General features: G+C 51.0%; 1 protein-coding gene across 1 annotated transcript in view; it reads left to right on the forward strand.

Annotated features, from left to right (window-relative positions):
* LOC126524515 (uncharacterized) overlaps positions 1-21048 on the forward strand; it is a 55786-nt gene that overhangs the window by 24060 nt on the left and 10678 nt on the right. The window contains exon 4 of the mRNA XM_050172816.3: positions 3452-3552. Coding sequence (XP_050028773.2) covers positions 3452-3552 — 101 coding nt within the window. The remainder of the gene's footprint in view (positions 1-3451; positions 3553-21048) is intronic.

A 21048-nucleotide genomic window follows, 5' to 3' on the forward strand; every position in this document is an offset into this window, starting at 1 on the left:
TGCCTGAAAGCACAAGCACGATCCGACTGCATGAATTGGGAATGATGAACACATTCGAGGAATATGCAACGCCTACACTAATGGCGCAGCGTGAACGGCTAAACATGACACCTCAGAGGCGCTCGGTTTTAGAAAGACTTCACTATTCACTGACACCACAATATTGTGCCGACGAAACATACTACTGCCATCTGCAATCTGAGAGCGGATCCATGTGGCATCAATCCCCCGTCACATGCACCCAGTCCAACATGCGGCACGGAGACGTGCGCACCTTACTAAGGCGGCGAAGCGATCCGGATACTTACTTTACAGATGTGAATTCGTATCACAGGAATACAGGCGCCCTCAATACATTTGCAGCAGTCGTGACTTGCCAAGGACGAACAACCACAGCAGCATCCTACACACGAAATCAGTTGCAACGGCCGAAGCTGTGGCCATAGCCCTGGCCATACGCGCAGCGGAAGCTAAGGGCCAATCCGCCTACGTGGTGACGGACTCGCAGGACACCTGCCGCCTCTTCCTTGGGGTGAGGAGGGGCTTTACCGGACTGCGTCTTCCGCATCCTAGGAACGGAACTCACTATGGATCATTGCGTCACCTTGTGCCCGGCGCACACAGGGATAGCGGGGAATGAAGGGTCGGACCGCTTGGCACGAGGCATGATGGGCCAAGCCGCGGGCCACGCCGCCCAAGAGAACACCTCGACACCCGGTGCGCCAAGAGAAATCCTCGAATTACAACGACTAAGTAGGCGAACCAAAGCCCTTGCTCACCCAGACCCAGACAGGAGGCAAGCACGGGACTGGCGCCACCCGCAAACAAGCACTTTCCCACATTTATGGAGGCTACACAAAATGTACCCAGAGAAATACAGCAACAAATGCCCGTGGTGCGAAGGAACACCGATATTGGAATACATAACACTCCAGTACGCGCTACGTCCGGCGGCTGCCACCTCGCCGCTGCTAGACAACACTCTCCATAACTGGTCGTGGGAGGCGCGACTCGCGGAAGTGGAATTGGGAAGCCAACTGGCGACCCTTGACCAGGCCCGGCGAGCCGCTGTACCAGTGGGGCCCTGGAAGAGGGGCTCCGCCCACCATATACAAACAACCTCTAATACACTAAACGTTTACTGTCTCTCTCTGTCCAAACGTACTGCGTACGACAGGAAAACTTGGTTTAGATGTTCACAGCAGCGTATGGTTGAAAGACGCAAAAAAAGAACGAAAAAAAAAGAGACAAAGGGGCATTCTCTTTGGCAAATTTGCAGGCTTGCATCTCGAAACTAGTGACATTCTGGCAATACAATACAAATGAATGCGATTTGCAAACTCATTGACTAGAGTTCGTAAATTGGATAATGGAGTACGTTATAAGTGATTTAGCAGACTTTTAATTGTTTGATCTTGTGTTCTGATTTCTCGTGAAAGTAATGTCCGTATTCCTCTATAACTCAGCAAAAGGGCTTGAATTATGTTATCTGCAACAGTTCATTTTTGAAAATTCCTAACATTTAAAAATGATCAGCCCGTGTATGTGCCGCTCTTCAACGAACCTCTTTTATGCCAACATGGCTCACAGTAGATGAGGAACTGGGTAGGTAACGCAGTTGGAAAAAGCATTGTTGACGCCGATCTGTAGCACTGGGTTTGGACCACTCGGTCTGTGCTGGTCTACAATAAACCTCTTTCATGCCAATTTCGCTGACTGGTTACTTATCTATTTGAATATACTGTTAACCCACTTGGTGCTGTAACAGCAGTGGGGCTATATACAAGAAAATACAATCAATAATAACATAAGATAGCAATCGGGTGTAGAAAGACAAGGAATCAAAGCCTTCAAAGCGAACAGATCGAGTGCGGAAGACGAGAAACCGAAGAGAGCCGCCATATTTGGTCTTGAACGCAAGCGTTCATACACATCGCAAAGCATTCATTCATACAAATAGCACACATCTAGCAGTTAATCACATAAACAATAACAGACTGAAGATGTGCCAGCGATTGTGTGCCGCTCTTCAATGGGCGTCCTTGATGCCAACTTGGTCAACTATGTATGTGCCATTGGGAATGTCCCCTTCTACAAAGGCAGAAAAGATCCCTTCCAGTAATCCCATGGTGAGCGGAATCTAAGCGACATCACACAGGTCCCTTAGGAACAGCGAACCAACGCTTTAGCAGGCTGCGCCATAAATGCACAGGGCATGTGCCTCTCTTCAACGAACCTCTCGCCGACCCAGGTCACAGAGCATGTGCCACGGGGTGTGCGGCAAGCGAAGGAACAACTCTCAGCGTTCGCAGAGACGGGCGCGCCACGCTTTTTGTCTGGGGTGCCACGCGCAGGCTTCTCGGCAGCGCCACTAGATGGCGCAGCGTGTCCAGAAAGAAGCGCGAGAGAGGAGCGCGACGGCTGGGTACGACGCGTTCGTAACTCTTCGGACGCGCCGGCGCGCTTTGCATTTTGGAGACCACGCGCAGGCTGTTGGCGCTGCCGTCTTCATAGGGAAGCCTGAAATATGAGTGCGCTGCACTGGCACGCCTTGTACATAAGATGTCTTGATGCTGGTGTGTAACTGTATTGATTGAATCGTAAATTCTTTACTATCAAAAGTCATCGTGAGATGGGTTCGGGCAAATCCTCAGTTTTTTTTTCAGCACTTGGGATTGGCAGTTTGGCATGATGGCTGTAATAGTAATCGAGAGAGAGAGAGAGAGAGACGCTGCCAAGCGGGAGATGTTTGCCTAGCAAATCAATGGCAGCAAATGGCACATGTACGTATAAGTGGTCACACTGAACCTGCTAACAACATCCCTTATACAGTCAACTATTGTCTTTCGTTTATTCGCACTTGTAAAAATTCACCAAGACCTACAAGCAACGGGACTACCAACAAGTCATAGCAAAGTCTCCCCTATCGCGTGTGTTCTACTCTAATCTTAAACTTTATCAAATGATGATGATAGTGCGCAGTAGTCGGGAAGTGCGGAAAAACACGTTCGAAAGGAGAGCGTTACCTGAGTAAAGCGAGGATAATTGCGTACCAGCAGGCTTTGGCAATGCATACCTTGGCGCTATTGCGCCCGAAACATTTCTCGAAGATAAAGAGAAGGCTGGAGAGGAGCGTTTTCCTTGCATTTTCTCAACAGAGTTAGGCTTGTTTGGCGATAAAGTACGGTCTTCCCCCAAGCGAGGCTGAATAATTCAACCATTAAGTGGTCCTCAGCTGGCGAAAATTTTAACTTTAAGCGACTTTGTTTAGTGGTATTCATGCAATAAAATATGAAAGCCACTCTGTAAAAGGCGCGTAATAGCTATCATGTAAAATTTCAAATGCTGGCCAATAATTTTGATTTCCTATTTAAGTAATTATTTACCGCTAATAAAGGATTTGTTCATCGCATGTGTTGAATTACTGAGAAGAATCATTCTTTCATTTCAGACGGAACGAAGCGGCTGTGGTAATGATTTCTACTTACTGGAACAACCTCTTGTGCACGACGGTGACAATTTTTATAGGACTGCTTCTTAGCATAATTACGGGTAAGCACCATACAGCTCTTAACGCGTGCAACTCCTCATGTCATATATGCGTATAACACAACGAACTTCCACAATTTCACGATCGACTGGAAGTGCTGACATCATTTGTCCAAAGAAATGTGCTGAAGAACAACATTTATAAGCATGAAATGCTTTTAGCTGTCGTTATCGGTGACTTCCAAGTGATCTTGAGCCAAAAGCGAGAGCCAACACCCGGGCAAGTTTGCTGACAAGGAAATTTGTTGACCCGTAGGCACGCTTACAACTGTGGTATGAACGAAAAGTACAATATAAAGTACATCACATGTAATACATCATACTTGATATAAACAAAACAGATTAACAAATGAAATAATATATGGTGTCTACTTGACACTGGCTTTGCCACACACAACTACAACAACAACAACAACAACAAAACTCATTACCGCATTCACGCAAAAGCATTATTGTCAGCCTCGAATTTATGAAAGGTACCCGGGGCACATACAGATACAGTCTGAACTCAGGCAACAGAATTGAGCATTATTCTGGCTGTAGAAAGACTTTGCCTCGGGAGACGGTTATGTACCGCGTGAACAACTGTTCTTCAAGATGACCCCATATTATCACCCGTAGTTTCCGCATTCTGGGGTACATTGCTCTATTTGACTGCCGAGATCATTCTGCGATGTTACGGAAGCACCACCAAATGCAGCTAGCGCTGTAGTAGACGAGACTCGCAAACCGATCTCGGCGCTGTGGTGGCCGCACGATGGATATTCCGAACATTCTTGCAACTAGCTTCCAGAAGGTGCGTGCTACAACGCAGTCCTTTACTACATGCGCGTTGGTCTCTGTTTGTGCGCAATATATGCATTTATCATTCGCTATCATATGCCAGCGTTCAAGCCTGTCTCTTGTAGGTATAATGCCTGTTGGAACCTCAGCGCTGACACCCGTTGTTGCAAATGGGTCGCAAGCCCCAAGGGTAGCGTGGGCCTGGCGGCCTGGGGCACAACTGGAAGCATCCGAAGGTCCCGGCAAAGCATGAGTCGACTGGTAACAGAACAACTTGTTTATTCTAGCATCGCAAAAGAGCGGCCGGTCTGGTCGACCGAAGTGGAGAGACGGGAGAGCAGGTTACTCAACAGAAGAAATCGGAGCCTCTCTCGGCGTCCGGGGGCAGCTGCTTTTATAGTCTCGGAGTCGAGGGCAAGAGGGAACGCCTGATAGAGGCGCACGTGACGCGCGGCACGTTGGGACGAGTGTAGTGACGCATCCGCCGGGCCGGCGCCGGTCAGACCTCCTCGCTTCACACTTGGGGAGCTCCTCTCCCCGGCTGCCGCGCTTTGACAAGCGTGGGCACCAACATGCACACACACACACACGCACACTTGAAGACACGTGGCATTTAAACATGCCTGGACGCGCTTGGCGGGGAGGCGTATCGGCGGCGCTGAACGGGCCAAAATGTCCGCCGCTTTGAACGAAGCCCCGGCGTCCGTTGCATCCGCGCCGGCTATACCGCGCGTTGTAGGCGAAACGTAACAGACCGCCCCGCCGGGGGAAGGAGATCCCGATGGTCAGGGGACTGCATCCGCTGTCCGGAGGGATGTCGCTCGATGATGCTCATACCCGAAGTCGGGCGTCCTTCGGCGTTTCTTGAGCGCAGCGCACAGAGAAGGCCTCGTTCTCTCGTTCAGGTTCACCCAGGACACTGCAAAGTGACTTCGGGAGAGTTGACATTTTTGTTCTCGTTCCCGGCAAGCGTTAGAACTACGCCGAAACTCAACCGCTCAGTCAGCAAGCACGAAACAACCCTCACCAAGTCCTGCCAGGCTCTTTCCCCTTTTGTACCACTGCCTAGTTCCTTACAGTAGTCTAGCAGCACTCAGAACGCGTCCACAAATTGGAAAATTGCACTAGAAAGCACGTCATCACTTTGAAACACTAAACAAAAGCAATATGTTAAAAATCCTGCCTCAGGAAGAAAAACATCAGTAACAAACAACTCTGAGGCTGATTCCTACGTTAGGGGCTTCGACTTAAGCCATCGGCGTTACCGTTGAGACTCCCCTTTTTGTAACGCACCTCAAAGGAATATTGTTGCAAAGCGAGGCTCCAGCGCAGGAGGCGGCCATTTATGGAAGAATGGTCTGCAGCCATTGGAGAGGGCAGTGATCCGTCTCGAAGCATGCGAAGCGGAGATCGCAGCGAGCGACCGTACACTAGCTCAGCTGGCGAAAACCCCGTAGCCGCATGCGGCGCGGTCTTTACTGCCAACGTCACCCCAGGCAGACACAGCTCCCAGTCAGTTTGTTCTTCAAACCCCAATGCTCTCAACACGCGCTTCATGACGGAGTGGAGCTTCTCAACGGAATTCGACTGTGGGTGGTACACTGAGCTGTGTAACAGCTTTACCCCACACCTTTCGAGAAAGGCTGTCGTCAAAGGGCTAGTAAACACTGTGTCCTGATCTGATTGGATTCCCGCAGGAAAACCAACTCGCGCAAATATGGACAGTAGTGCATTGACTATCTCAACTGAGCTGGGTTCTTTAAGCGGCACTGATTCAGGGAACTTTGTCGCTGGGCAGATCACAGTCAAAATGTGTCTGTACCCCGTGGTTGTTACCGGCAGAGGTCCCACTGTATCAATAACGAGCCGTCTAAAAGGCTCCGTAATGATAGGTACCAATTTCAACGGCGCCCTCGATTTGTCCCCTGGTTTGCCCACCCACTGACAGGTGTCACATGTCCTCACAAAGTGGTCTGCGTCCCGAAAACACCCTGGCCAATAGTACTCTTGCAAGAGACGGTCCTTAGTTTTCTTAACTCCTAGGTGTCCGGACCACGAACCCCCATGCGACAAGCGCAACAGATCCTGACGGTAGCACTGAAGCACGATCAGCTGATCGAACTCCACTCCCCTGCGGTCTAGATACTTCCGGTACAGGACCCCACCTCTTTCCACAAAGCGAGCATTTTTCTTGGCGATACCTTTCTTGACAATGCAGCGTATGTTTTCTAGGCTGCCATCCTTCTTTTGCTCGGCTATCAAAGCCGCCCGGCTGACCTTTAGCAACCTAATAAGTCCGTCTGACGTAGGCGCGATGAGCAAATCTACAGATAGCTCTTCTAACTTTCCCGTGTCGGGCATTTCCTCTCCAGTGTCTGGTGCCTTTAACGCTACAGGCTCAATTTTATTCAGTTAGGGCGTGCTCTGAATATCAGCTTGCTGCACCTCTGACCCTTTCTCATTGTTCGACAACGTCGGCCCCGCAACTACCGCCTTTGCAGCGAGCTCCCGAACCTTCGATCTGGTTAAGGCCTGAACGCTAGCCTCACCAAACAAAAGCCCCTTCTCGCGCAGGAGGTGATCGGACCTGTTCGAAAATAGGTACGGGTACTGGGGGGGGGGGCAGCATAGATGACACTGCCGCCTCCGTCTCAAGTGCTCTGAAAGGTCCTTCAATAAGCACTTTTGCTACGGGCAGACACAGGCTATGAGCTTCCACGGCTTGCTTCATCCATGCGCACTCGCCCGTGAACATATCGGGTTCTACGTAAGAGGGGTGAACTACATCCATTGTAGCTGCGGAATCGCGAAGCACTCGGCACTCTTTCCCGTTCACGAGGAGGTCTCGCATGTAAGGCTCGAGAAGCTTCATGTTCTCGTCAGTACTGCATAATGACAAAAACACGACTTTTGTTTTTGTTTCTGGACACTGCGCCGAAAAGTGACCCGGCTTCTGGCACGTATAACACACGCGCGCTTGCCTCGTCTCGAACCGCTTTCTGCGTTCGGCTTCGGTTGCCGCCGTCTCCTTACGTTCGGTCAGACTGCTTTCACTCGCATCCGAACTACGTGTGTCCCCCTTTGCTTTCATGGGCGTGAACTTCGGCCTCTCAAACTTGGAGCCAAATTCACCCTTTTGACCGTCCTTAGCTCCGCGAGCCCGACGCGTCACAAACTCCTCGGCTAGCTCAGCGGCTTTAGCAACCGTACTAACGTCTGGCCTATCCAAGACCCAGTACCACACGTTCTCAGGTAACCGACTATAAAACTGTTCCAGCCCGAAACACTGCAGAACTTTCTCGTGGTCACCAAACACTTTCTCTTCTTTGAGCCACTCCTGCATGTTTGACATTAGCCTGTAGGCAAACTCTGTATATGACTCACTTCTGCCTTTCTCATTTTCCCGAAACTTCCGACGGAAAGCCTCCGCTGACAGCCTGTACTTTTTTAGCAGACTCGATTTCACTTGGTCGAAATCCTCTGCCTCCTCTCTTCAAGCGAGCGACTACGTCGGCCGCCTCGCCGGGTAACAAAGTGAGCAAGCGCTGTGGCCACGTTTCCCGAGAGAACTCCTGCTTCTCGCACGCTCGCTCAAAGTTAACCAGGAACAAACCAATGTCCTCTCCAAGCTTAAACGGCCGCATCAGGTCAGTCATTTTGAAGGATACTCGTTCTCCTGCACCGTGTGCCTGACTTCCATTACGAGCGCGTTCCATCTCTACCTCGAGACGCTTCATTTCCAAAGCGTGTTGACGGTCGCGCTCTTCTTTTTCTTTTTGTTCTTTTCGTTCGCGCTCTTTTTTCTGTTCTTTAAGTTCGTGCTCCTGTTTCTCTTTTTGCTATTTAAGTTCGCGCTCCTGTTTCTCTTTTTGCTCTTTAAGTTCGCGCTCATGTTCTTTTGCGCGCTCCTCAATGGTCTCAAGGCATTCCGACAGCTCGTCATCCTCAGCTTCTAACTCAAGAATAGCCCTCAGCAGTTCTGGTTTTCTGAGTTTGTCTGAGACATCCAGACCCAACTCTCTTGCAAGCTCCAGCAATATCGGTTTGCGCAACGACTTCAAATCCATGGCTGCTCTGAATGCTGCTTTCTCTACTGCCTACTATTGTCTTGCCGCAAACTAACCCGGCAGCAACGACAACCACAATTACCAGCTCTGTTTCTGACACTAACAAAAGCCTCGCAAAACTCAGAAGAAGAAAGTCCCGCACTCACCAAACCTCGCAGCCAAGAATTCAGCGCAGTCGTTCCGCTGCAGGCAACCAGTCATCACACAGGGCTCGTTGCACTGCTCCCGGATGGTCGTTGTGCTGCTCAGCATACAGTCAACTGCATATCTTCGCTGCTGGCCTCCGTTGTCGCGATCTCACCGCTACCAGCCAGTTGTTGGAACCTCAGCGCTGACACCCGTTGTTGCAAATGGGTCGCAAGCCCCAAGGGTAGCGTGGGCCTGGCGGCCTGGGGCACAACTGGAAGCATCCGAAGGTCCCGGCAAAGCATGAGTCGACTGGTAACAGAACAACTTGTTTATTCTAGCATCGCAAAAGAGCGGCCGGTCTGGTCGACCGAAGTGGAGAGACGGGAGAGCACGTTACTCAACAGAAGAAATCGGAGCCTCTCTCGGCGTCCGGGGGCAGCTGCTTTTATAGTCTCGGAATCGAGGGCAAGAGGGAACGCCTGATAGAGGCGCACGTGACGCGCGGCACGGACAGGCTGAGAGACACGTTGGGACGAGTGTAGTGACGCATCCGCCGGGCCGGCGCCGGTCAGACCTCCTCGCTTCACACTTGGGGAGCTCCTCTCCCCGGCTGCCGCGCTTTGACAAGCGTGGGCACCAACATGCACACACACACACACGCACACTTGAAGACACGTGGCATTGAAACATGCCTGGACGCGCTTGGCGGGGAGGCGTATCGGCGGCGCTGAACGGGCCAAAATGTCCGCCGCTTTGAACGAAGCCCCGGCGTCCGTTGCATCCGCGCCGGCTATACCGCGCTTTGTAGGCGAAACGTAACATGCCCCACTGATATTGCCAATGAAAATCCTTCACTTGAGAGGCCAAATCAGGTGAAAGCACAGCTGTCCATGTTTGTTTAGTAGCTGTCCGTGGAGGTACAGCTGTCTCACACAGCATTTCACAAAGCCTGGAAACTGGTGTCGCACGCCACTTTCTAATTCTTAGTTGTACAAGCTGGCTTTGCAAGCGCGCAGCCGCCGCATACTGCGGTGCTGGCGTTACCGCCGTCGGAAGCAAGTTGCCTGTACTCTGCGGCATAAGCGTTCGACGGTAATGGCCCAGCCAATAAAGGAGCAGTGGCCTCATCATCATCAAGTAGATCACATGTACTCTTAGTGCACAACAGCCTACCGAATGTAACTATGCACGGCAAGCTCCATCCTCCGCTGGATTTTGGCAGACGCAAAAATTGCTGCGCTACGTATTGCGACTTGTTTAGCCAGAACCATGAGAAAATAAGTGAGTTTACTACTCGTACTGTTAGTGACGGCGGGAGAGCTACCCTTGCAGCAAACCACAGTTTACTGCACAATACGTTCTTAATGAAGAAAGCCCTTTCTGCCAGCGGCAGTGGCGACGCAGTCACTGCTTCTGACTGTTCTTTAATGCAGCTGACAATGTCTCGCCACGTGTGAGGTGAAACACCACTTGTACAAAATTTGATACCTAGTATTTGCATATGCTCGGTCTGTTTAATGTCCCCTGGTAGCGTTATTTCGCCGCAACCTAAATTTAATGCTTCACATTTCCTCATATTTATTTTGCCCCTTACATTGAAGCATATTGAATATAAATACGAAATACCTCTACAAGACTGTCCCCATCCCGTAAAAACAAAGTGATGTCATCCGCATACGCCGATACTTTTATGCACCCGGATCGCGGCATAGGAAGACGTCTTATGAGCGGGCTCTCGCTAAACCGCCTTAACAACGGGTCAATCGCAAGCACAAAGAATATGGGTGACAAAGGATAACCCTGCCGCACTCCCCTTGTCACATCAAATCTAAGTGTTAAAATGCTGTTAAGCAGTAGCTCAGCTGTTGTTCGCGAATACAACATCCACAGGATGCCTACAAACTCTTCAGGGAAATTATAGCTTGAGAGACAAATACGAGATCATTCAGGTAAGCAGACAAAGCATACAATAATGTGGGCTCTGGCCCCCATTCCTATGTACAGGACCGCATTACATAGGCTAGTTACTGCCCAAAGAAGTTACAAAATATATTTCTTCCGAGTTCTTCATGATGTTTGTTCACAATATCCCTCAAGCAGTAACTTCTAGTACGCTAAAGTTTTATTGGTCACTTCCAATAGCGTTGTTCAAGAGGCAGATAAAGGGCACTATAGACTTAGTTGTAATTTTTTGTCGCTGAGCACTGAAAGCCAACAGCCCACGAGTTCCGCAGCTCGGGTTTTGCGTCATCTCGAGAGATGGCACCATGCTGCATGGCGCCTCCTTTAGGTGCCTCTTCCCGCCACGGTGGCTTAGCCTTTATGGTGTTGCGCTGCTAAGCACGAGATCGTGGGATGAAATCGCGGACGCGCCGGCTACATTTCGATGGAGGCGAAATGCAAAAGCGCCCGTGTCCCGTGCATTGAGGAACGTTAGAGTTCCCCTTGTGGTCAAAATTATTCGGGAGTCCACCACTACAGCGTGCCTCAACATTAAATCATAGTTTCGGCACGTAAAGTCACAGAATTCTATTCATTATTCTTATAGCTGGGCATTGCGCTCTGTCTACCTGGCGTCTTTGGCTGCCTGTCGTGCGGCCTTCAGCAGGTTTTCTTCTTCTACCTGGCCATCGTCCGTATGGACCAGTACACAGTATGTCGTGGTGCGGTCGGTTGTGGTGGGGTTTGCCATTGCGAACACGCACGACACCCATTTTAAGATTTTGGCTAGCGTCATCTCCAACCAACCTCCTTTGCCGTTTGCCATTTCATAAATGTACTCTCGATTACGGCGAGCCAATGCACAATGCACGACTCAGTACATGGTATGTTAGCGTTCTTGCGTTCTACATCCATTGCAATACGATCGCAGCGCCCGGGATCGAACACTAAAGCTCTGCCTCAGCAGACTTACTCTGCAGACACTGAGCTATCGTGGCAGGTCACAGTTTCAATTGTAATATTTAATTTACGCACTTAGCTTGAATTTCAATAAATGGGTTTGGCCAGAGAAATTCAGTCGAGAACATTTTGCATACGACCTTAAATATGAAGATAATTCCCGCGTTAACTATTTCATAGCCTGCGAGAATAAAAGAAATACGTAAATACACATAAGTTAGCGAGTTGAACATGACGCCTTCATCTCGAAAGTAATTAACTGACTTGTACACAAAGGGTCCAATGTCGCGAACGCGAACTGAGCTTCCCGCTTTTATTGCAGTGCATCGTGTATAGCTTGATAAAAATCGTGTTCTTTTTATTGCGCAGCTCCGCGCAGAGCGTCGGCGGCGGTGGCATAACTGAGCTAACGAGCACAACAGCGAAAGATGAAACAGCGTACGCGGAGCGGCTGATGAAAGACGCCAGTCGCGAACGACGGAGACCAATGGGAGCGGCCTCTTAGTGACCGGCGCGCGGGAATCTGGTTTCATGCGAGTCCGCCCGACCGCTCCATGCGTATACCCGCATCTGGTCCAGGCGGACCGCTCATTTCGTACTATTTTCTGCTCGCGTCAGCACTTGCTCGCGCTTGTTTCATGGCTTGGTTTGGTTTCATTCGCGCTTTTTTAGATCGCATTTGTCATCGATTGATTTGTAATCAGATTGCAGGCGCGACACAAATTGTGTGGCACTTTCTTAAAGCCAAGAGGCACCAGCGATTACACTAGAAACTTCGCCGAGTCATGTTTAGAAGCTGACGTGTGTGACCGGCAGATCAGGTTATTGACGACTGCCGACTCTACAGCATGTCCATCTCAAATTCTTCGCCCCAGTATCTTGCGAAATAAAAACGCGTGTAGAGCCGTGATGAAATTTCGCATTATGAAGTAGCATAATCGTCGGTGATTTTTTTCAAGGAGAACAAACGGTTTCATTTAGGTGCACGTAGGAGAGAAAATGTATTTTCTGCCGAGTAAAACGTGCTGTGTCAGCTATGTTGTTCTGCGAAATTGCTACCCAAAGAGGATTTTAAAACAAAATAGTATACCACTGCCTGAATATCCCAAAACATATCATTTAGCTGGCTTCCATCATCGTAATGTTGTGAGAGACACTGTTTTAGAATCGTTTACTATATTAATAATGGTATAACAACGTAAGTCATTCTTAAAGATGAGTGTGAACATTAGTATTGAAAACACATGATACCATGAAGAGAACGCCCAGAGGTGCTGAAAGCGTTAAATGTGCGTATTCTTGCTGTTCTGGTAGAATAAATCTAATGGTGAGTTTAAATTGCTAGAAATTGTTATATATATATATATATATATATATATATATATATATATATATATATATATATATATAGTGTTACGGTGACGGGTAAGGAGATGGTGACTTGAACTAGAGGAAGACGAAGACTGGCCGTTGCCTGAATGCCATATACACCAGTTGTAAATATACAATATCTTATACTCGTGGGCCTGCTTTCTTTTGAGGAAGGTGTGGAGGAATATTTTGGTGAAAGGGGTGAGGTGCAATCACGGAACTTCGCAGCGGACGTCATCTACTTGCTGCCACAATGGCAAATCAACCGACACAATCGGCAACGCCTCAGCAGCCCGTGCAACGGTCATCCTCACTCATCCGCGGGACCCGGGGATGTATTGTGGCACGTACAACGCAGACGTCGAGGACAGGCTTACGATGTACGAGCGAGTGTGCGACAACAAGAGGTAGGATCCAACAATGATGCTAGCAAACGTGATATTTTATCTGAGAGGAACGGCGAAGCGATGGTACGACACACATGAACTTGACCTAACGAGGTGGGATGTCTTCAAAAAGAAAAAAAATGAGAGACCAGTTGGCAGACCTGTCGATCGTCAGCTGGCAGCAAAAAAAAAAGAACTTGCGCGCCGCGCTGAGACGTCCGCAGAATCCTATGTCGTGTACATACAGGATGTGCTGGCCCTCTGTCGCAAGGCTGTAACAACATGACCGAGGCAGACAAGATTGGTCACATACTAAATGGAATTGCAGACGATGCCTTCCATCTCCTGATGTGTAAGGATTGTGCCACTGTGGATGCAATTATAAAGGCGTGCCGGGGCTTCGAACAAGCGAAGGGCCGCCGCGTCACTCAAACTTTCATCCGATTGCCCAATACCGCCACGACATCTTCTTGCGAAGACCCGCCGCGGTTCGTTCAGCCCACAGGACCGGAAGATATAATGCGCATCGTTCGCCGTGAGATTTAGGTCATGGCTCCGGCTCCACTTCCTTCCGACTGTCGGGAAAGCGTGCCCGCTATCTATCTTATACAAGCGGTCGTACGGGAGGAAAAAGCAAGTTTGGGCATGCCATCTCTCTGCTCGGTCCGCCATACAAACACCTACCAGATTTCTCCGGCGGCTCGCTCGCATACGCGAAGCTTTCCGCCATTCCGTCGCAACCCAGCTGAGTGGAGCACAGCGAATGATAAACCCATCTGTTTTAATTGTTCCGGTATTGGACACATCGCCCCTCATTGCCGCAACCACTGGACGTCGCCTCCTCGGAGGTCGTCTCCGAGTCACTACCATCAAGTGCTAGATAATCGTAATTTCTCGCCCTATACGACGACTAGGAACATCAACGCCGACAATGCTCCACCGAGATCCAGCCGCTCTCCGTCTCCGCAAGGTCGCAGGTCGCGTCCGCCTCTCGTTCACCGCCCTTTGTCCCCTTCTACAACCGGTCGCTTCACTTCGGGAAACTAGGCGGTGCAGCATCCGGCCCACAAATCCTGTGTTGACCCTGCCTACATGTGGAAACCTACTGGAAAATGAAGTTAATGGCGTTCCTGTTAAATCTATCGTTGATACAGAAGCAAAGCTTTCAGTTATGAGCACTGCTCTCCGCCGAAGACTGAAAAAGATTCTGACGCCCGCTGTACCGTGAACTGTGCGAGTCGCCGATGGGAGTATTTCGCCTGTTCTTGGAATGTGCACAGCGCGTGTGACCATTGCGGGCAATTATACCGTTGTTTTATTTATCGTCCTTGAGCACTGTTCGCACGACCTAATTCTTGGCCTCGACTTCCTTTCGAAACACTCTGCCCAAATTGCCTGCTCCACAGTTGTTGTACATTTGAATCTGCCGCTTCCTGCAGACGCAACCACTTGTGCTTTCCACCGCTTATGTTCTGCTGAGTTTGCATGGCTGTCTCCACAGGCGGCTATAAAAGTCCTCCTGACGCCCTGTCCTCCCCTACCTGATGGCGAGTACGTCGTGTCACCGCTTACTGACGTGGCTTTGTCGCGCAATATTTCCCTACCGAGCACCTAAATCCGGATCCGCGAGAAATGCGCTCGCGTGCCCATCCTCAATTTTGGATTTTCGTCGCATGTGCCGCCACAGGGTATCGCCATAACGCATATCATTCCTTTGGAAGAATTTGAGATCTCTTCTTTGACCTCTGAATCCTTCGTCAGTACCCACGGACCTTTGTCTCCCACTCCTCCGTACTCGACGCCTGCGGATGATGTTTGTAAGATGATTGCACCTGACCTTTCTTCCGAGCAAACAACAGCTCTTCGTCACCTACTCTTATCTTATCGGGATATCTTTGATATGGGCGACCGTCCACTGGGTCAGACATCTGTTGTCACGCGTCGCATCAACACCGGTGACGCCAGCCCTATTCATAGGCCGCCATATCGCGTCTCCGCAAAAGAAAGGGCCATCATACAAAAAGAAGTAGACAGTATGATGGACAAGGACGTCATTGAACCTTCCAGTAGCCCGTGGGCATCACCGGTTGTCTTCGTAGTGAAAAAAGACAACTCGTGGCGCTTCTGCGGTGACCAGCGTCACCTCAACAGGATAGCAAAGAATGATGTTTATCCCCTGCCTCGCATTGATGACGCTCTTGACTGCCTTCACGGATCCCAATACTTTTCATCAGTTGACCTCCGCACCGGCTATTGGCAGATTAGCGTCGACGAGATGGATCACGAGAAAACTGCCTTCGTCACACCGGGTGGTCTGTACCAATTTAAAGTCATGCCCTTTGGATTATTCAATGCGCCAGCTACATTCGAGCGCATGATGGACTCTCTCTTGCGCGGCTTGAAATGGCCTACATGCCTCTGTTACCTTGACGATGTGATTGCGTTTTCGCCGAACTTTGAGAGCCACCTGCGGCGCCTCACAACCATGCTCTCCGTGTTTCGCAGGGCTGGCCTTCAGCTAAACTCCTCCAAGTGCCATTTCGGTCGCCGTGAAATTAACATGCACGGCCATCTCGTAAGCGCCGCCGGAATCCAACCTGATCCACAGGAAGTTCACGCCGTGGGAAATTTTCCTGTACCTTGTTCAGCAAACGATGTCCGTAATTTTCTGAGCTTATGCTCTTATTTCCGGCGATTTGTGAAAAGTTTTGCCGACATCGCTCACCCTCTCACTGACCTTCTTAATAACTATGTCTCTTCCTCTTAGGAACCACTACAGGAGAAAGCCTTCTCTACCCTGATTGAGCGGATTACAACTTCTCCGATTCTGTCGCACTCTGACCCTTCTGTGCCCACTGACGTACGAACTGGCGCGAGTGGTCATGGCATTGGCGCTGTCCTCGCTGAATGTCAACAGGGCCAAGACCTTGTCATTGCTTACGCCAGCCGCCGTCTTTCCACGCCCGAGCGAAATTACTCCATTACTGAGAGGGAATGTCTCGCGCTTGTATGGTCCGTCGCGAAATTTCGACCGTACCTTTTCGGTCGGAGCTTCTGCGTCGTAACCGATCATCACACCCTATCCTAGCTTTCCTCTTTGAAGGACACAACTGGACCACTTGTACGTTGGGCATTTGCGTCTACAAGAATATACTTTTCCTATTATGTATAAGTCAGGGCGCCTGCATAAGGACGCTGACTGCCTGTCCCACAATTCCGTGGCTGAACCGGACGATACCGATGCAGACTTTGACATCAGTATTCTATCCCTCTCCAGCTTCCTCCATATTGGCGACGAGAAACGCCAAGATCCTTTTCTTCGAACACTTATCGAACGCCTAAGCTCCTCGTCCAATGAGCCGTCCCTCCGGATGTTCACCTTGCGCGATGCAACTTTGTACCTTCGTAGCGTAGCGTTCATCCTGATGGCCCGGAGCCCCTCCTAGTCGTTCCCAAGCACCTTCGACTGGCCGTGCTCCAGCAACTTCACGACGTTCCTACTACTGCACATCTGGGTGTCACTCGTACTTACGACCGCCTGCGGCGACGCTTCTTCTGGCCCGGCATTTATCGCTCTGTGCACCGTTATGTCACTTCTTGCGACCTTTATCAGCGCCAGAAGACGCCTGCTATGCCTCCTGTTGGTTTGCTTCAACCAATCGATATCCCTACAGAGCCCTTCTTCCGTGTAGACCCCGACCTCCTTGGCCCCTTCCCAATCCACAAATGGATTGCTGTAGCAACAAATTATGCCACGAGATATGCCATCGCACGAGCGATGCCAACCAGCTGCGCTTACAGATGTCGCCGACTTCTTGCTATACGACGTCATCCTGCACCACGGCGCCCCTCGAAATTTACTCACGGATCGCGGCCGCTACTTGCAGAACACCAGCTTGCTACCGCGTACCACCCTCAAACGAACGGCCTTACCGAGCGACTAAACCGCACACTAACCTAAATGCTGGCCATGTACGTTCCCGACGATCACCGTGACTGTGACGTCGCTTCACCACGCATCACTTTCGCATACAACTCGTCCCGCCACGACACCGCCGGATTTTCCCCATTTTACCTTTTATACGGCCGCGACCCCACCTTGCCCTTGGACACGTGTCTACCTTCCGCAGTACAATCACCCAGCACTGGTTACGCTCGCGATGCTATTGCCTTAGGCGACCAGGCCCGAGAGGTCGCCCGTCATCGCCTCACAGTTACGCAAGCTTCTCAAAAGCGACGCTATGACCTTCGGCACCGAGGCCACCATTTTTCACCTGGTTCCCTTGTCCTTTTTTGGACGCCTTCACATCGCGTCGGCTTGTCAGAAAAACTACTTTCCCGTTATTCTGGTCCGTACCAGATCTTACGTCAACTGTCCGACGTGACACACGAGATCGCTCCAGTCGGTCAGCCTTCAGTGCCTCCCAACATGACCAGCGATGTTGTTCAGGTCGGCAGGCTGAAGCCCTATGTCCCCCCATTAGGTGAGCATCTATAACTTACACTGGGATGGAGCTAACCCCGCCGGGAAGGCTAAGTTAGGGTGAAGGGAAAGAAGAAAGAGACATAACTAGAGGAATACGAACACTGGACGGTTGCCTGAACCCCATATTATACATCACTTGTAAATATACATTATCTTGCACTCGTGGCTCTGCTTTGTTCGTGCACCTTTATATACATATATATATACATATATATATATATATATATATATATATATATATATATATATATATTTGTGTGTGTGTTTGTGCGTGTGTGTGTGTGACACAGCTTCGCTGTTAAAAAGGTTTTGCAAGGTTCTACTACGGAGCTGCGTGTTTCGTTGTTTACACTGATGCTATGCCGGAATCACGATATGGTTCAATCTCGCCAACAAACTACAAGTGCTACCTACGCACACAGAAAAACACAAAGCAGTAGCTCACGGTTCATTGCGCTAGTGTGCGTTGTTCTTGAGCCTTATCCTAATTTGCTACCTACATTCTTTCATATCTTGCTTCTTCGTCTTAAACCACCACAATGGCGCCTTTCTTGTGTGAAGAGCGATTTTAGCAAAGGAGAGTGGGCCGTTAGTAAGCGGCAACACCATCACCATAACCTAGTGGTTACCTAACTAGATCTGAAAATCTGCGCCCACTACCCTTTCGCCCCCGCGTCCCATTAATGACTGTCTCATATCACATAATTTATCTTCGTTTATGCTCCCGGCGTAATGCGGAAAAGCAAACCCCTTGCAACCTACCATAAGAGCGTACACTCCTGTAAGAAATACAGAAACTTTGACTGGCGCGTTACGTAAATACGATTATACAACACTCCTTTAGAACCAACTATTAGCTTTTAAAAATCACCTTCCACATGTCCCTATTGCCGAGCCGATGTGTGAGCTGTAAACTATCGATGACTCTTCCGTTATCGTGCACTCTGTGCTTATGCAGGTCGTCGCTTCATTAGAGGTCGCTGTGTATTCGACCTGCCACCATTTGTGGGGATGCGCGACTCTCGCGCGTCCCCTGATGTTTTTCCCGCATAGCGCGTCTCCTGCAGGGCGGCTTCGCCCGTCGCGTGGCCTGGCGCCCGCGGCGCTCGGAGTGGTTGAAGCGCAGTGCGAGAGATGGCGCTAGTGTTGCGCTGCTAACGCCGCCGACAGGCGAGGTTACTTGGGCGCCGAAAGGGAAGGCGCTTGGTCTCTTTGGGTTCGGGAAGGAAGCGGGACGGACGTGCCGTGCCGCGCCGACCCATGCTTCTGCGAGACCGTCTCGCGTGGCCGCCTTGGACACCATTCGCGTGACCGTACACGCGAACGACCAGGCGTTGGGATCCAGCATGGGGCGAACATATTCGCTCGCAATGCGGTCGCGGTAAGTCGGACTTCTAGATTTGTCGCGCACCCATCGGCATGTTTTGGGGATAGCAACTCGGCTAGCAGGCATTGATCTATGAAAGGTGCAATAAATGCCCTTGTGACTGTTTGCACTACTGTGTACTGTCGTTCCTTTGTCCCAAGAGTACGGAGGAGAACCCCTTGTAGCTCCCACATCTGGCGCCCAACGTGGGGCCTCTTGGGGCATCGGACGATAATTTTAAGTGTTGCTTCGTTCAAGACCTTTGTTTGAACCGAAGCGTAGGCCTAGCGTGGATTTTGATCGCTAGCGTTGGCGGCGTGCTTTCTTGAGCGAGGCGACGGTGGCTGTAGTGTGTTTGAACTTATCAACATGCTAAGCCTTTTCGCAAGTGTTTTTTTTTAATGACATTCGTCGGTACGAGAGCCACGTGGTCTGCATCCTGGGAGAGCGAGGCTGAGCGCCCGCGGAGCAGTGGCAGGCCTGAAGCGAGTGAGTACGGAAGCCTCGTGGGTGGTCCGAATTTCTTATGTAAATAGCTTCTTCTATCTCTTTGACTCGGATGAAGTCGCGGCTCTGGGAGCCGGGTGGCCGCGGGCCACGGGTGCCACTGCGGGCTGACTGGTATTGCGGCCTGGCACCGGGCGCTCCGACACCGTCTGGGACGGTGGGCGCCGTCAACTCGGATGCTGTGTGCACCGAGCGGAGTAGGACCACCGCACAGAGCTGACGTCTCCTCGCGGCTGCCTGTTTTGCGCCCATTTTGGGTGTTGTTTTTGGATGCCGGTTGTTGTCAGAGTAGCGACGCTTTAGGCCTAAGGCTTTACAAAGCTGCCTGCCGCACGTGGAGGGACACAACCTGGTGGACCGTGGCGTTGAGGCGTTGCAATTTGCTTCCCTCATTCTATTTAGCCTCGCACGAATTGAAATTACTCGTTCGACTCAAGGAAGCGAGCTTCGTTCACGTGAACTTAGCAACTGAGTAGCCGCCCGATCTTTTGCTAGCCGAGTTGAACATCGTACCACGTGGGCGATGCGCATGCAGAATTCCTCTCCCTTGCACTACTTTAGTGTTTGCCGAGTGTTTTGAGTGTACGCAGCGTAATTGGAGTCACCCCTGGCTTGCTGTCACCTGCACATCGTCTGCGCTGCTGCTCCGGACTACGATCGAGCCACCCCGGGCGATGGTGATGCTGTGGCCAGTTCGGCGCGGCGACTTCGGCGGCCTCCTGTATCCAGCTCACAACCCTCGGCGGCGGACAAAGGAGCCGGCGGTCACCGACAGCTACTGCGGCTCTTGCCAGCAGGGCGCGTCGGCGCGAGCGACGCTTGCTCGTACCGACTACTGCGTCGTTTCCGGAGTCCTGGCCTGGAATCGTGCCGTCGAGTCGCAAAGCTGCTGCTGTGACCGGCGGACGCCAGCGGTGTACCCCAAGGACAGTCGGCTCGCATGTTATGGACAGCGTGTGGACATTTCCTCAGCGCGGCCACTGTTGCATGTACTATCTTGTTCGCGAAGCACGGGTTAATGTTAGACCGTGTCACATGTTTCGCCGGAATAAGAAGTGATTTAAGGTTGGGGGGATGTGGGGATGCGCGACTCTCGCGCGTCCCCTGATGTTTTTCCCGCATAGCGCGTCTCCTGCAGGGCGGCTTCGCCCGCCGCGTGGCCTGGCGCCCGCGGCGCTCGGAGTGGTTGAAGCGCAGTGCGAGAGATGGCGCTAGTGTTGCGCTGCTAACGCCGCCGACAGGCGAGGTTACTTGGGCGCCGAAAGGGAAGGCGCTTGGTCTCTTTGGGTTCGGGAAGGAAGCGGGACGGACGTGCCGTGCCGCGCCGACCCATGCTTCTGCGAGACCGTCTCGCGTGGCCGCCTTGGACACCATTCGCGTGACCGTACACGCGAACGACCAGGCGTTGGGATCCAGCATGGGGCGAACATATTCGCTCGCAATGCGGTCGCGGTAAGTCGGACTTCTAGATTTGTCGCGCGCCCATCGGCATGTTTTGGGGAT

The sequence above is a fragment of the Dermacentor andersoni genome, chromosome 3 (assembly GCF_023375885.2).
Source record: "Dermacentor andersoni chromosome 3, qqDerAnde1_hic_scaffold, whole genome shotgun sequence".
NCBI classification, from domain to species: Eukaryota; Metazoa; Arthropoda; class Arachnida; order Ixodida; family Ixodidae; genus Dermacentor; species Dermacentor andersoni.